This window comes from Notolepis coatsorum (genome assembly GCF_963971535.1).
Source record: "Notolepis coatsorum genome assembly, chromosome: 3".
NCBI lineage: Eukaryota > Metazoa > Chordata > Actinopteri > Aulopiformes > Paralepididae > Notolepis > Notolepis coatsorum.
The window spans coordinates 41,880,771-41,898,393 of record NC_140167.1 but is presented as its reverse complement, the minus strand read 5'-3'; the positions used below and the strand labels follow the sequence as shown (position 1 = coordinate 41,898,393).

The 17,623-nt window shown below is 46.3% G+C and overlaps 1 protein-coding gene across 1 annotated transcript in view; it reads left to right on the top strand.

The window, feature by feature from the left end:
* The window catches only part of asap2a (ArfGAP with SH3 domain, ankyrin repeat and PH domain 2a), a 111,100-nt gene that overhangs the window by 61,282 nt on the left and 32,195 nt on the right, over positions 1–17,623 (top strand). Inside the window, 4 exon segments of the mRNA XM_084310883.1 lie at positions 337–411; positions 10,023–10,072; positions 14,747–14,876; positions 15,492–15,577. Of these exon segments, the coding sequence (XP_084167009.1) occupies positions 337–411; positions 10,023–10,072; positions 14,747–14,876; positions 15,492–15,577 (341 nt within the window).

The window sequence follows — 17,623 nt, the reverse complement described above, 5'->3', positions numbered from 1 at the left end:
TGTTTCAAAGCGTCTCCGTCACACATTCTCACACAAGCCGCTCGTTCCATTATGCCCCTGTTCTAGCAGCACACGCATCGTCAGCATCACACATGTCATACAATCCCCTCATCCTGCTATCCTATCATTTCCTGTGTGTTTCTCCATTTCACATGCACACACACACACACACTTGGATGGCATGAAGGGATGATATTTCAATGGCATCGCTCACTCCCGACAGGCGGATGTCCCTGCAGGTTTAAACCGTCTGACGTAACCTCTCTCTGTCCTTATCTCCCTCCATCCTTCTCCATCGCACCCTTACCCTTCCACCCCCACCCCTCCTCTTTTTAGTTCCAGAATATGAACAACATCATCACCTTCCCTCTGGACAGCCTGCTGAAGGGAGACCTGAAGGGAGTCAAAGGGGTAAGAGGACAGAAGCTCTTGTGCTCTTTCGCTTCAGGGCTTCACATCACCAGCCACTCTGCGCTTCCACCAGCCACAGTCCTCTGCCCCACCAAAAGTAATAAAGGGATTCAGATCAGATTCTTTGATTGTCACAGCTTTTTTTTTAAATGTACCGGTACATACATTCTGTGAAAAAGGTGAGATCCTTGTTTTTCCCGGCTCCTCAACCGTAGTAGATCTATACAAACTATACAATACAATATATATTTATATAATCTTTTTTTTTCACAAAGTAAAAAACGGCGGATAAATAATTATAAAAATTAATTATTCTATAGTGCAAGTAGCAGCAGTGTGTGCGTGTAATAAGTGTGCTTGTGTAAGTCACTTAAGGTGCTTGTGTGTGTATGCTCATGTGATTGTTTAGAGTCTATCCGCCAGACTCTGTCCGTTTCCCCGGTGGAAGTAGCTGCTCAGTGTTCTTTTGGATGTGGACCTGAGACTGCGGTACCATCTGCCAAGTTGGAACTGGAGATAACATTTTATTTAAAGAAGTAACCATTATAGCTATCCAAACTGATGATAAAACTGTGTGTGTGTTTGTTTGTCATCTGCATTGTATTTCTTCAACCTGGGAGAGAGAAGGGCCCCAGGGGCTGTGTGGAAAATGGGCTCTGGCCTACTGTTGACAGTGTGTGTGTGTGTGTGTGTGTGTGTGCTTACATTCAGAGAGTGCCACGCCTTGTTCCGGGTCGATTTTCAAAATGTCGGGCAGAGCTGTCGGGTCATGGAGCAACTCTCATGCGTCGCTGAAAGATCGGCAAAAAATATCCAAAGGGAAAGACAGGGCGGTCCTGTTGGTTGTTGTCGACAGTGAACACCGGTGACACTTTTGTTTCACTGCCAAAAGGTCACCCACCAAAGTGGCTAGTAAGAGTGACAGAGTTACACGCCACTGCCGAATCCTTAACACGAAACCGTGTTAAATGTCAAGCCCTGCTATTGTGTTACACTACGACTGAATGGAGCTGAGTGTTACGCCACAGCGCATGAATAGGGGTGGATGACACACCAGAGTGAATGAGGTGAGGGGCTGTTCTGGTGTTAAAGACCGTAACGCAACACACAGCTGGAGGAGTAGAGGTTGGATTCACTCGATACTGTAATGATGGGTCAGTCAGTCAAGTCAGTCAGACCATCCAACAGCTCACCCAGTCAGTGAGCCAGTCAGCCAACCAGCTACACAGGCATTCAGCTACAGTAGTCCGTCAAGCCATGAATGAATGGATGGCTGCATCCTGGGAACAAGCCAGTCAGAAAGTCGAGCCACTCAGTCGGTCAGTCAGTTGTTCTGTCATGTGCTTCCAGACACTCTTTAAAAGTCTCTCCAGCTCTGTAATCCAATCGGCACTCATTACTGTCTGCCATGGCCCCTGACCTCTCAGTCTATGTGATTGGCTGGATATGCCGCTGAGGCCTGATGTCATTTAGCCAGCTCTTTAAGGTCGGTGGCTCTTTAATGAGTGTGGTTGCCATAGAAACTCTCACTAACCCTGTGACCTCAGACATCTCGGCATCTCTCCACCTCTCTATTCTCTCTCTCTCTCTCTCTCTCTCTCTCTCTCTCTCTCTCTCTCTCTCTCTCTCTCTCTCTCTCTCTCTCTCTCTCTCTCTCTCTCTCTCTCTCTGTGTCTCTCCATCTGTCTCTCTCTGTGTCTCTCCGTCTGTCTCTCTCGCTCGCTCGCTCTCTCCTCTGTCTCTCAGTCTACTGTAGTGGTGCAGTTCCCTTCATTACATTAGCCCATGGATGACTCATTATTCCAATGACATAATGACAGGCTAATGAGCTGCTAGTTGAGGCATTTCACACACACACACACACACACACACACACACACACACACACACACACACACACACACACACACACACACACACACACACACACACACACACACACACACACACACACACACAATACACCAGTTTTGAGCCATGAAGAGGAAGGCCATGCATTAATCTACATCACATATTACTCACATCTAGCATCACATCTAGCATCATCACATCCAGCATCATCACATCTACCATCATCACATCCAGGTCCCTATCTCCTCCACACAGTCCAAGGCCTTCCTCTCCTCCCTCTTCTCTCCTTCTCGTCATCACTATCCCTCCACTAGACCTGCCCGAGTCTGCTTTAGACCGAGGAGGAGGAGGAGATTAGTGAAAGGAGAGGAAAGGAAAGGAAGATGGAGGCATTCAGGTGGTCTGTCTGGTTGGTTCTATACCTCCGTACAGACTTACAAGAGTGAGAGGAGTAGAAGAGAGAGACGGTGAAGAGAAGGAAGGATGGATGAGGTGTATGAAGTCAGTGAGAGAGGGATATATAGATTAGACAGACAGACAGACGGATGGTGTCTACAGAAGAATCTTAACCACATACACAAACAAAAAATTATCAAATGAGATAAAAACAAATTATGAGAAAAAAAAATTATAACAAAATATATATCCCTACTACAAGGTATGTGTATGTTGACTATTTGCATATAAACATAAGAACGTCCGTGGGGACTATTTACATATAGACACACAGACATGGATTGAGACCAGAAAGGAGATGGCAGACGGAGTGCACAGAAGACTTGACTTACTTGACTTAAGCCTTTGCACTCCCTGCGGAGCATAGGCCACTGACTATTTCTTTCCATTTTGCGCATTTTTTGGCCTCCCGAACGATGTTGTGCCATCGCAGTCCAGCCTCTTTCATTCCCAAGAACGGCGCCAGGTGTTTCGAGGCCTGCCGCGTTTCCTCTTTCCGGGTGGGTTCCATCGTAGGGCTTGCCGGGTGATGTTTGTGTCTTCCTTTCTCAGAGTATGGCCTATCCACATCCACTTTCTCTTCTTTATTTCTTCTGGCGGGGGTAGTTGTTTTGTGCGCTCCCACAGGTCCAGATTTGTAATGACATTTGGCCATCTCACTCTTAGAATGCGGCGGAGGCAGGAATTTCTTGGTTTTACCCTATTGATCTTCATTCCTAGAGTTGAGGCTGTTTCCTTTAGTTTGTTGGTCTGTTGCATTTGCTGGTGACTGTGTGATAAGAGAGATAGGTCTTCAAGCTGGTGCATCAGTGTCCACTGGATGCCGTTTCTGGCTCCTTCGGTTGTCTTCTTCATTGTCCAATCAATGGCCAGCAGGAACAAGAAGGGGGACAGCAGGCAGCCTTGTCTCACTCCGGTCTTTATCTCGAACGGGTTTGAGAGCTCCCCTCTGTGCAGTACCCTACTTGTCATCCCGTCATATGATCCTCTGATGATGTTGATGTACTTCGGTGGGATTCCATAGTGCTCCATCAGGTGCCACAGACTGTTCCTATCTAGACTGTCGAAGGCCTGTTCGAAATTGATGAAGTTGATGTATAAGAAATTCGAAATACCTGGACAGGAAAGCTCTTAGAGCACTTGCAGGGGCATTAGTTCAGTGTCATTTTGACTATGCTTGCTTGTCCTGGTATGACAGTGCCCCCAGCAACTTGAGAAATAGACTTCAAACTGCCCAGAACAAGTTAGTTAGGATAGTCCTGCAGCTCCCCACTCGTACTCACTTAGACCAGCCCCACTTCAACAGCCTAAGGTGTCTCAGGGTGGAAAAAATAGTATCCATGATAAAACTATGCCTAGTCTATAGGATTTATAAAGGGGAGGTGCCAAGCTACCTTCTAAATTACTTCCAATATTTAAAAAACAATCATAGCCATGAAACCATAGGTAGAGACACCTCTCTGTTTAGATTTAAACTCATTTTGTACGGCCAGCAGACCTTTCTTTACTCAGCTGCAGTACTGTGGAACAGCCTGCCCAGCAGCATTAAACAGGCCCCCAGGTTAACTGGCTTCAAAAAGTATGTACGATCATGGCTATCGGCATAGGAAAGAGAGGGTAGCATATTTATTTATTATTCTTTTATCTTCAACTGTATATGCATATTGTATCTTAATGTTTTATGATGTTGTTTTATGTTGATGTATGTCCTGTTTTTTAATACCAGGGACCATGATGGAAATAAGTGCTTGCATTTTATCATGTTTTTATCCCTCTAATCCACAATAAAATCAATCAAGGAGCTGTTCCATTCCAGGGACTGTTCGATGATGATCCTCAGTGTGGCGATCTGGTCTATGCATGACCTTTCTTTCCGGAATCCTGCTTGATGGTCTCTGAGGAGCATGTCAACGGCAGTCTTCATCCTATCTAGAATTATCCGGTTTAAGATTTTGCTGGCGTTCGAAAGTAGCGTGATCCCCCCCGGTAGTTCTTGCATAGTGCAAGGTCCCCTTTCTTTGGTATCTTCACTATGTAGCCTTCTTTCCAATCTTTGGGTATCCTTTCTTCTTGCCAAATTTTCCTCATGAGGGGATGGAGTGCTTTGATGCTTGTAGTGATGTCGGTCTTGAATGCTTCACTCGGAATGGTGTCTGGTCCTGCTGCTTTCCCATCTCTCAATTGTGATATTGCTTTCCTAGTTTCTTCTTTTGTTGGGGGGGTCATTTTTAGTGGGAGTGTGTTTGTTGCTGCTTGTATATCTGCTGGGATGCTCGCTGGTGCTCTGTTGAGCAGCTCTGTGAAATGTTCTACCCATCTCCTTGTTTGTTCTTCCTTTGTGGATAGTGTGTTTCCTGCCTTGTCTTTTCTGGGCTTCTCTGATCTCATCCTTCTCCCCGAGAGCTTCCTGGTGATGTTGTATACCTCTCTCATGTTTCTCTGTCCCGCTGCTTCTTCTGCTGGTGTACAGAAGACACGACATATCTATTAATGACAGACCTACGTGATTCCTAACTCTGCCGCCCAGTCTGTGTGCTTGTACTGCCGATTCAAGCCTAGTCGCTTCCTTTTGATGCGACTGGTTTTAACGGTCATGGTCCCGGGGCCTTCAGGGCTCTTTACTATTCTGTGGGTATTATTGCCTGCTGTGGCTGAAGGAGCATGATGAGCTAACCCAGGGGGAAACAACCACTAATGGCTATGTGATTACGGGGGTACCACTGTGGTGACCCGTCACAGGAGTTATCCAGCCAAGGAACACAATAAATACTCCATTTTACATCTCATTTCTCCCGGCCATTTCAGGGGTCTTGGCTGTTGGTTGAAATGGTGTAACAGAATAAAGTGACATTGTTTTATTTAGTTCCCCCATCACTTCCTGTACTTCCTGTGGGTTTTCTTTTTTTCTCCCCCCAGGACTTCCTGTAGTTGTGTATATTGAGTGAAGGACATAGGGGCTGTGTGTGTGTGTGGGTGTGTGGGTGTGTGTGTGTGTGGCAGATTGTCATATTACACTAGCCATCTGCTGACTGTGCACATGACAGCATGGACTTTATACTTAAAACATGGTCAAAAACAAAAGGGGTCTTTAAGTGACCGTAGTGCTACACTCACTGGAAATGCTTTAGGTCAGGATGTGGCTCTATCACAACAAAACTATCTGAATGCCTGGTCCGTCCGTCCTAATGTTCTGCTGTTATCATTACATCCTGATGGACCCCTCACACACACACACACACACACACACACACACACACACACACACACACACACACACACACACACACACACACACACACACACACCCCAATCATAAACAAAACAGTGGAAAGTGCTGAGCCCACCAGACAGTCGTGCCAACAGTGGACTTACTGAGTGGATGCGAGCATGATGTCATATGCGGAACCATCCTCATACTCTCATCCTCTTGCTTATTGTACCACAAGCTTCTGTGTTTTTAAACCCACGGTCGGTCATATCGGCTTATCACTATGCAGCTTGGGTTGGCAACGGTTGAGTAGGTGCTGTAGGAGTGTGTGTGTGTGTGTGTGTGTATGTGTGCGAGAGAGATGATCTCCTCGGTCTGGTGCACTTGGACCGACGTCCAGTCAAGCCCCTCTGTTGTGGTTCAGTGGGTTGTGAACAGACTCATCCACAGCGTTGCACTGTGTCTCCGGAACACACCATCAGAATACACTGCTTGTCTCTCAAGGCCGTGCTCTCCATTCTGAACATTACTTTTATTCCCTTCAGTTCTATTCTAGTAGATCCCCTAGGAGAGGAGGGAGAGGTAGATGTTGCTCTAGTAGTTGTTGTTTTTAAACAGACTTGGGGCTGAAGGACCGTGCTTTTTCTTGGTTGAGGTCCAACAACACACTGCTCTTCTCATCCGACTCAGTGGTTTTCTCTAGAAAATGCCCCACCAGGCTTAAGCATAGACGAGTATTCTTTTCACAAGAAGAAATGCATCAATAGGCCAAAGTGTGTAAATATGAAAATTAGTGTAAATATTAGCCGCAAAAGCTGTGACTGCGCATGCATGCACCCACACGTGCATGCATTCTCACACACACACACACACACACACACACACACACACACACACACACACACACACACACACACACACACACACACACACACACACACACACACACACACCTGCAGCTGGACCGGCGCCACAACAGGCTAGAAGAACAAGCAGTTATCTGGCCTGGTTTCTGCTGCAGTAGAGTGATGGGTGTCAGGTCCTTGTAGAAGGAAGTTATAGTTCAGTCACGGCCGCTCTGCACTCTACTCTCATCTAGTCGCAGGTGAAGAAGGAGTGAGAGAGAATGTGCTGCCCTCATGCCCTGCCCTGCCCTACGCTGCCTGTTTCTGGTATTCTTAGCTATTGTTTCCATTTTCTTCTCTAGCGTGTTGACATTTCCTCCCTCTAGCCCTTCTTCTCCCTCTCTCTTTTGACCCGCAGTAATTCCCTCGTTTCCTCCTCTTTCGTGTCGACTATTTTCTTTACCGTCTCTTACTCTCTTTCCTTCAACGGGCCGGTTGAGTGCTCTTCGACTCTGCCTGCACTGAACCAGACTACGGTGTGGTGGGCTGGCTGCCCCGGGTCTGCCACCCTTCTGCCCCGGGGCCTGCCACCCTTCTGCCCTGGGCCTGCCACCCTTCTGCCCCGGGCCTGCCACCCTTCTGCCCCGGGGCCTGCCACCCTTCTGCCCCGGGCCTGCCACCCTTCTGCCCCCGGCCTGTTCTGCCCCGGGCCTGCCACCCTTCTGCCCCGGGCCTGTTCTGCCCCGGGCCTGCCACCCTTCTGCCCCCGGCCTGTTCTGCCCCGGGCCTGCCACCCTTCTGCCCCCCGGGCCTTTTCTTCCCCGGGCCTGCCACCCTTCTGCCCCGGGCCTGTTCTGCCCCGGGCCTGCCACCCTTCTGCCCCGGGCCTGTTCTGCCCCGGGCCTGCCACCCTTCTGCCCCGGGCCTGCCACCCTTCTGCCCCGGGCCTGCCACCCTTCTTCCCCGGGCCTGTTCTGCCCCGGGCCTGCCACCCTTCTGCCCCGGGCCTGCCACCCTTCTGCCCCGGGCCGCGTGTATCACTTCCGCAACGGATTTAGTTGGATTTCGGTTTCCGGGTTCGCCTGATTGGGCGCAACGGCCACGTGACACGCCGTGGCCCGCCCCCGCGGCAGAGCGCTGCTGTGTTGACGCTCGCGGCGGAGTGGACTTGACCGCGAGGCTGGAGTTCACTTCCCCTTTCACATCGGTTCAGTCGTCTAATAATATCGCGCCACGCTGCTGTGCAGTCATCAGTCATCTAATAATATTGGCGTGTCCCTTTTGTCAAGAATCACTTGTATGGTAACAGTCTCTGGAGCGCGCCAGTAAGAAGCATTTGCACTGCAACTCGTACACCTTACTGTAAATTGTACCTCATCCCATTGCTGCGTTGCACTATAGCGTATTGTATATTGCTACATTGCATAGTATATTGTATGGTAACTCAGTTACTTCTATTCTGCATCGAACATTGTACATATGTCTCTATACTATTTTATTTCATACTTATCTTGTCTAGCACAGTCTCTAACAGTAAGAAGCATTTTGGATAAAAGTATTCTGTACTTCTGTATGACAACAATGTATGCCTTTCAAATGTTAAATGATAAATGATTAAATGATACACACTGAAATCTACGCTCTCTCATAAACAGCAGCGCGTCTGCACTCAGAAGATGGCGCGGCAATATTGCTCTGGCGTTGAAGTGGGAAAGTGGCAGTGAAACACAGCAGCGTGTAGAGGCGCCTTGCCGCTGCCGCGGGGGCGTGCCACGGCGTGTCACGTGGCCGTCGCGGCCAATCAGGCGAACCCGGAAACCGAAATCCAACTAAATCCGTTGCGGAAGTGATACACGCCCCCGGGCCTGTTCTGCCCCGGGCCTGCCACTCTTCTGCCCCGGGCCTGCCACCCTTCTGCCCCGGGCCTGCCACTCTTCTGCCCCGGGCCTGCCACTCTTCTGCCCCGGGCCTGCCACCCTTCTGCCCCGGGCCTGCCACTCTTCTGCCCCGGGCCTGCCACCCTTCGCTGGTGAACTGGACATCAGCAGAGGGGATCTTGCACACAGTCACACAACCCTCTCTGCTGCAGGAACAATGACACTGTAGCTGCATTCAGACTGGCTTGTTTTGAATAGAAGTACTGTGTGACCGCTCTCTGAACAAACTGTAGGGTAAGGTCACTAGTAGGCTAGAATGCTACTGCTAAAATGGTGATGTGGGGTAAAGCAGGCTAGAATGCTACTACTAAAATGGCGTTCTTTAGATAAACAAGTTTAATTGTTAGTAATGAGGAACAAAGATTGCTCCGAGATCCTCCCAAGATCATATCTTTTATTGTGATGGCTCGCTGTTAATTTAAAATAGTGCCCGATGCATTTTCGACCGATAGTAGCCCCCCCCCCCCCCCCCCCCCCCCCCCCCCCACATGGATATGAAGGGAAGAAGGAAATTGGAAAAAACCCAATTTGTAATTCAATTGGTGGCGCTCTTAAATGCTGCATCATTCATCGAGTGCTTCTCCAAGTCCTGGCTGAGGATGTAGATGGCAATTACTTCTGTAGATGCCAATTACAGTGGCGTTTAGGGAATGACACAGCCAATTGCTCTGCATAATGTCTGTTTTTGTTTGTCCAAATCGTCGTTTAATCAGCACCGCGGTGGCGGAGAAATGTTGTCTAATCAAGCGTTTGGATCAAGCAGCTGTCGCGAGCACACACTTATTATGGGGGATCTGGGCTCAGCGGCTCGTCGGTGCAGTCAGAGGAATCCAGTCAAGATTGTGAAAAACGATCATATCGCATTTAGCTTGTTTTCCACACCTTCAACCTCCGTGTGAGTCAGCTGCCCTGAACACACGCGCACACACACACACACACACACACACACACACACACACACACACACACACACACTGTAGCTTTTTCCACTGAAGGTGTTCAGGACATGTAATCATTGACCAGGCAATTATTGTGTGTCACTCACTTTGTGTGTGTGTGTGTGTACGTGCGTGGTTGTGTGTGTGTGCAGTCTTGAGCATAATTGCTTTACATGCTTTTAAGCCAGTGTAATTATTAGCACTGAATCAGGGTTGGTGACACTTCCTCTGCTTTTTATAACTGACGATGAATAATGCTCATGTATGTGCTTCATTATATATATATATATATATATAATTTGTATTTATTTATTTTTTCTTCACTAATTGCAGTCGACTAGAAATGTGACACCTGTTTCTGTTTATTATTTTACAGGACCTGAAAAAGCCTTTTGATAAAGCCTGGAAGGACTACGAAACAAAAGTGTAAGAATCACAACATATTTCTTTGATTGACAACATAAGCATAGATGAGAAATAACCAAGAAGCCAACCATTCCATGGTGTGTTTATTTGTTGGTAGGCTACAGTAAAATTTTTTTTTACAGTTTTCAGTGATTGCGACTATTTGAGTCCCGTTTGATCATTAGAGGTATATAATACATACAGTACAAGGCAGAATGTTAAAAGGAAGGGTACTATAATGTGTAATAGGTCTGTGTCTGACTACCCCCCCTCCCTAACCTCACCTTGTGACTTCCTACAAACACATCCTTGTTTAATAACCAAACACCTGCCCTCACCTCTCTCCCTCACTCCCACTCTGACTCCCAGCGTGATTGTGCATTGACATTTTATACAGCACTCTTATATATTTTACAAGCTGCAAAGGACATTCTTTACTGAAAGGGTAATGCATTTTCTCTCTGCCAAAACCAATCTGATGGGACAGTACTGACTTTGTTACTGAGCGCCCAGAGTTGAGCCGGATGCCTTGTGACTCTTCCTGACCCCTCTATGATTTGACTCTACTGATGCCCCCCCACCCCTTTTGTCTGCCATCAATGGAGCCCAGTTGTCTGCTTGGTTGAAAACACCCTTATCCCCCCTCCTCCCCCTCCATCTTCTCCTGCTCTCGCTCTGGGTTCTTCCGATCACAACTAGTGTCATATAGGGGTGTGGACATTTCTCGATTCTAAGATGCATCGCGATGCGGACGTGGACGATTCTGCATCGATGCAGTGACGAAACATAATCAATTATTAAAAATGTGCTACTCTCTTGCTAGCTTTTATGTTCTTTTACAATGTAGCGCTTTGGGGTTTGCTCCGCAACTATAAAGCGCCCTAAAAATCAAATTTATTATTATTATTATTATTATTATTATTATTATTATTATTATTATTATTATTATTATTATTATTATTATTATTATTATTATTATTATTATTATTGTATTATTAAAGCTAGTGCTCTGGTCATGCATCCACTCAACTCAGAAAATACAGCATCAGGCTATTCTAAAAGTATTGATTGACTAATATTGACTAATACTGATACTAATCAAGAGTATTGCACCGTTTTTAACAGCTGGGTATCGAGATACCTTTCTAGTATCTGTATCATGCAACACTAGTAAACACATTTATTTTGACATTCTGATTTAAGAACTTTCTAAATAAAAGTACATTTATCTGACTGCTTAACACTATGGCGACCGGAGCCCCGTGGCGATTTAGGCCTCAGAGGACAGAGGATTGTAAACAAACCGATGTACTTTCTAAGAGCTTTATATATCATTTATAGTATTGCTATATGTCCATTCTCATTGTCACTTGAGTGCATAAACCGTGCCTTCATAATGGCTTAAAGAAAATAAAAATCCATCGGTAGGTTGTCATTTTATAGCGTCGTGAATATAAGGTATATCGTGCTTTTCGTCTAGGCTTTTCTGCAGGAGGCTGCAAAAAAGGCTAAACGTTGGCGCCGTTATATCAAACGCCATTTCTGCTGTATATATACGAATGAAATAAAACAAACTGCGTAGCATCTGGACTATTACAGAGCATCTATGGATGAAATGGGGCGGCGGGGAACGCCGATCAGTATTATTGATTAGCAATAGAGTGTGCGTTCCGGTAGCCAATGTCAGTAGTCTATCACGTTAGGTTATAAAACAATGTCCAATCCAGCTGTAATTTGGGGTAATATTATCCTACCGTCAGGCCATGTGATCGCCGGCAGCATTTCCTCACCAGTCATCGGATTCTGGTAGATCGATATGCACATTGGCTAATCATAAATCCCATTATTCCACGCTGAAAAAAACGTTCGGCAAGCTGATCAAAGATGGAGTATGTTCGGCTGGAATCAAGGCTCTATGATCCGCCCACAGGACTGTAAAAGCATTTTATTTTTTTAAATCCACTCAATGATACTGCAATGGAGCGATGGCGCCCCTAAGCGGATCTGGCCGGTACTGCATGTTTCGAAAATCAAATATGTGGAAAGATCCTGCTAGTGGATCGGGGACCTAATAAGCGTTATAAATATGGAATAAAACAATAACAACTCGTCACGAGTATACTCGTGGCTCTGGACCACAACGCATGAAATTGAAACACGTATATACTCGTGAACGGACGCCATAGTGTTAATTGTAGGGCTGTCAAAATTAATGGGCATCTTCTCTGTGCATGCAGTAGGAGTAGGAAGACACGCACCGTTAGCCTAGCTTAGCATCAGTCACTGGAAGTAGGTTCCTCCATTAGCCTAATTCCAAACGTCTTCCTACTCCTACTACATGCACAGAGAAGAAAAAGGTATGCATCTTCTTGTCTAACTCCAGGGTTTCCAAAATGTTGGTGTTAAGATACATACCTTTTTCTTCTCTGTGCATGCAGTAGGAGTAGGAAGACGTGCACCATTAGCCTAGCTTAGCGTCAGTCACTGGAAGTAGGTTCCTCCATTAGCCTAGTTCCCAATGTCTTCCTACTCCTACTGCATGCACAGAGAATAAAAATGTATGCATCTTCTTGTCTAACTCCAGGGTAGATGGCAAATAAGCTAATTTCCCAAAATGTTGGAGTTTTCCTTTAAAGCATTAAAGTTAATTAATCTAGATTAATCTATGGAGTGAAACATCTTCAATCTTAGAGCCGCGGATATAAGAAAGAGGTCTAGCTGAGTCAATGTTGATGGTTTTGTTGAACATTTGTATTTCACAGGAGAGAAACTGTATTCAAAGAAAGCTAATAAAATAGTATTTGAATCTAAATATACTTTCTTTGTGTTGATTTTACATTAATTCCATGATTTTACTCAAGTAAATATATGTTACAAGCTTCGGTCTTAAGTAGAAAAATGCTATTTTCAATCTAGATTAATTACAGAAAATAGTGAGATTAATTCGTTTTTTTTTTTTATCTATTGACAGCACTATTTAATTGATGAAAAAGTAGCCATGTGCAGTAATATAGATTATAAAATTGAGGATGTGATATATTACTGAGCTGCATCGTAGAATCGAATAGAATCGTGGACAGCTGAATCGTAATCGAATCGCGAGGCCAGTGAAGATTCACAGCTGTAGTGTCGTACTAGTGCTACGTTTGGAAGGGAGGCACTGCACCTAGCCATTACCAATCATTTTTTTAGAGTGTAGACAGTGCCTACTGCCTACATTATGTTTTATCATTTTTTAAATACAAAGATAAAAATAATTGGGGTAGTGTCCCCATGACTACACCCATGATCACAACCAATTGGTCACGCGATCGTATCTCAAATCTCTCTGCTGTCTGCCGTATCAAAAAATAACGGGCTCCTTTCATATATTCACTGACAAGGAGAGTTGCCACTATTTGGCCCTAGTGCAGCGCTGACCCCGATTGCCGTGAACTGGTTCGCCAGTTCTCTGCGTCCTTCCCTGCAGTTTTTTCCCTTCTCTCTCCTCTCCATTTTTGTGTCTTGTTTGGGGGTCAGTTCACTGTCAACGCAGTCTATTCAGGAAGTAATGTTCAAACCACAATTTAATAACCGAGATGAGGATATTTTGATCTCCGTCGTCTCTCGGACAAAATAAGAACGGCATTTGTGTCAAACATTTTACTTTTTCTTTTTGTGCGTCCTTGGTAGGCTATTCACTTCCTCAACGGACTGGATTGAAAGGGAATGAATTCCCAGCTCCAGCGTCTTGTTGAACAGCGCTGCCAGTTTGGCTGAGCTGTTAAATAAATCGTCGTCGTCCAAACCTAATGATGCTTTCAACGCTTCCCAAGGGGCTGAGGATTCATGTGCTATAACTAACGGTGTATATAAATGTCCTACCGCTACTAATAACAAACTGCAGCTCGCTTTGGCTGCGAGTGTCGGTGTGATATCCAGTCCAGAGTACGGACTGAAAATGAGAAAGTAAACGCAGACGACTTTGCCAGAGAGACGGAGGGAGAGAGAGCATTTACTTTTCAATGAAAAGTACTTTTCATTCTTTTTCCCACCCAAAGTGGTCTGGCATCATGAGTCAGAATAGTGATAATAGTAGCGGTAGTAGCTTGATGGAGAAGGACTCTTAGGAATACTCAATGATGTAACATACACATAGAAAAAACCCAACTAGAATTGTCCTTGTGGCTCATGCGTTCACTCCCCTTCCCCCGAAGCTTGATGCACACCTCTTTTCACCTCTTTTTCTTTTGATTCCATACAACTTGACTTCATTTTGGAATGGCCATGGATGATTTCCTTTCGTCTCGACTTCTACCAAGCCTTACCGACCGCAGGTCAGGCAGAGGTCTCGCCTGTGGTCGGGCGGCGTGGCGGTGGCCAGTCGAGTGCATGCACGAGGCTCTCGAACCCGAACCCAAGACAGCTGTGGGTCGCAGATGCACACACTTCCTGTCTCAAGAGAGGAAGCAAGCCGCTGCATCCTTCTATAGGAAATATGCTGTTCCAATGAACACGGCATATGGAAAAGAATGCCCAGTTGCATGGAATGGTGCCCCCCCCCCCCCCCCCCCCCCCACACACACTCTTCTTCTGTGTGTATGTGTTTTCCTGATTGCCTGTGGTGACGTCTAGAGTGTGCGTGTTTGTGTATGTACATGTGTTGTCTGGCACAGTGCGCTCTTTGACCCCCTTGTGATGTCACTTCCTGCACAGCACTAAGATAGAGAAGGAGAAGAAGGAGCACGCGCGGCAGCATGGGATGATCAGGACGGAGATCAGCGGGGCGGAGATCGCCGAGGAGATGGAGAAGGAGAGGAGGTTCTTCCAGCTGCAGATGTGCGAGGTCTGTAGGAGCGCGTGCATCACGTGTGCTGCTGTGTAGGAGGTGGTTCTGTTCTGATCCAATATCCTCCTCAGACGCGGCTCCCTGAGAGAATAGGTCTGGGTGGGAACCCCTGCTTCACGATAGCTTGGAAACACCCATTCAAGGGGTTGAAAGAAAAGAAAGAAAATAACTTGTTGTGATTGTTGCATAGTATAGTTAGTAACAGCAAGTATAGCATAGGGACATAGAAGAAAAACTGCACATTGTATAGGAGTATAGGATCCAGTGCCTTTAAGCGATTTATTAACATGTCTATTCTAGTTAACTTATTATTATTACTACTATTACTATTGTTTTATTGCACAATCGTAGCGGGCATGGCCAACCGCATTTCACTGTATGCCCTGGTATGTATGTGATGAATAAACTCTTGAATCTTGAAGACATCTTAGGGCTCACATCTTCACGTTCTTCCCGAAAATGTGGCTTTTACTTTGAAGTGTCAAGACGTTGTGTGATAAAAGGACCGTAATTCACATCAGACTGCGTATGAGTTACGTTTTCAGAGCCTTTGAAAAGCTTTTCTCTTTGGTGTGATGCCGTCTCACGGTGTCTCCACTCCGTGTTTTCCAGTACCTCCTCAAAGTGAACGAGATCAAGATCAAGAAGGGGGTGGACCTTCTGCAGAACCTTATCAAGTACTTCCACGCACAGTGCAAGTAAGACACACGCACACGCACGCACGCACGCACGCACGCACACGCACTCACACACACAAACACACACACACAGATGATAGAGCCACATCCTGACCTAAAGCATTTCCAGTGAGTGAAGCACCGCAGTCACTTAAAGACCTCTTTTGTTTTTGACCATGTTTTAACCTCTTAACGTGCAACCCTATTTGTTGTCTGTCGATTGCCGTTTCAGGTGACAAAATCAGTTCAGTGGTTCTCGAGTTACATGCCGATTATATGAGGCGTGCGCCGAAGTACACGGCAGACTTAAAACATTTTCAAATACCACTGCCGACTCCCGAGCCACTACCTCCGTCAATCATTTGGCAATCTCGAAAATTATTGGACACTGTTGTAACCAATGAGTCTGGCTTTCCAATGATACCCCACGTGGGAATGAGCGAATCAGGGACCTAGGTGAAAAGTCATGAGCGCAAACAGGAAGAGAAATTTCCGCGGAATGCATTGGAGTCGATGAGAAAATGGTTTTCTGCAGCCTTTTTTTTATTTTTAATTTTTTTTTATCTAATTTTTCTCCCATTTTCTATTTTTCTCCCATCCCAATTTCGTATTGTCCAATTCTACCCTCCCCTGTCTCGAACGTTGTTAGGCCATGCCTCCCACAAGCTGGCTGCAATGTGGACTAAGCCTTACATCACGTGTCCCCTCCGGTACTCGAGGAAGCAGCAGTCGCATCTTTTCACCTGCACAGCGCGATCTCTCAGCGTCGGGGGTCTGCGTTTGGAGGCGCACCAACCGACCTGTAGGAGTCGCTGTCCACAACGTCCGATCCCCACCCATCAGCTTCCCACCCCCTAATACTGCCAATTGTATTAGTATGAACGACCAGCCAAGCTGATAGAACCCAGCGTCTCCTGCATTGGTGGTGAGCGCCTTGCCCACTGCACCACCTAGCCGCTTTAATTTAAAAAAAAAAATTGTACTTTTTTGACCAAAATCGCTCCTGCCTACCGTCAGAACCGGTCCACTGAGGATGCAGTCAACACAGTCATCCACACCACCCTCACCCACTTAGAGGGCAAGGACACATATGCCAGACTATTATTCATAGACTATAGCTCTGCATTTAACACGGTCATCCCACACAAACTCTCTGCTAAACTCTTCACTGTGGGTCTGCCACCGGCTCTCTGTAACTGGGTGCTGAACTTTCTTACAAATAGGCCCCAGTCAGTCAGAGTCGGCAACCGGACATCAGGCACAAAGGTTCTAAGCACAGGGACCCCCAGGGCTGTTCCACCCTCTTCACACACGACTGTGTGGCCTCCCAGAACAACACCAGTATCATCAAATTCGCAGATGATACTACAGTCATTGGACTGATCACTGGGGGAGCTGAGGAGGCGTACAGAAGGGAGGTGGCGGAACTGGTGGCCTGGTGTTAGGACAATAATCTCTCCTTGAACGCAGACAAGACCAAGGAGATGATTATTGACCCACGGAGGAGGAGGAGTGTACACAGTACACACCTCTGTACATAGGTGAGACAGAGGTGCATAGGGTTAAAACTTTTAAATTCCTCGGTACCCACATCAGCGAGGACCTCACCTGGGCTCACAACACTAAGAAGGCTGAGAAAGTTTGGCATGCCACCCAAAATTCTCAGCAACTTCTATAGAAGTACGGTTGAGAGTGTCCTTACCAGCTCAATCACGGTCTGGTATGGAAACTGCACTGCTAAGGAGAGGAAGGCACTCCAGCGAGTGATTAAAACTGCTCAGTACATCTCTGGAGCAGCCTTCCCCTCACTACAGGACATTTACTCTACCAGGGCCACCAGGAGAGCACACAACATAATTAAGGACAGCACACACACCCAACACAGACTCTAAAACCTCCTGCCATCAGGCAGGCGATATAGGAGTCTGAAAGCCAGAACTACGAGACTGACAAACATTTTGAATGAAGGGCGGACTAGCAAAGTAAGATTTTCATTGTATGGCAAACTGTCTGTTTAACTGTGCATATGACAATGAATAAACAATCTTGAATCTAATCACTCATTTC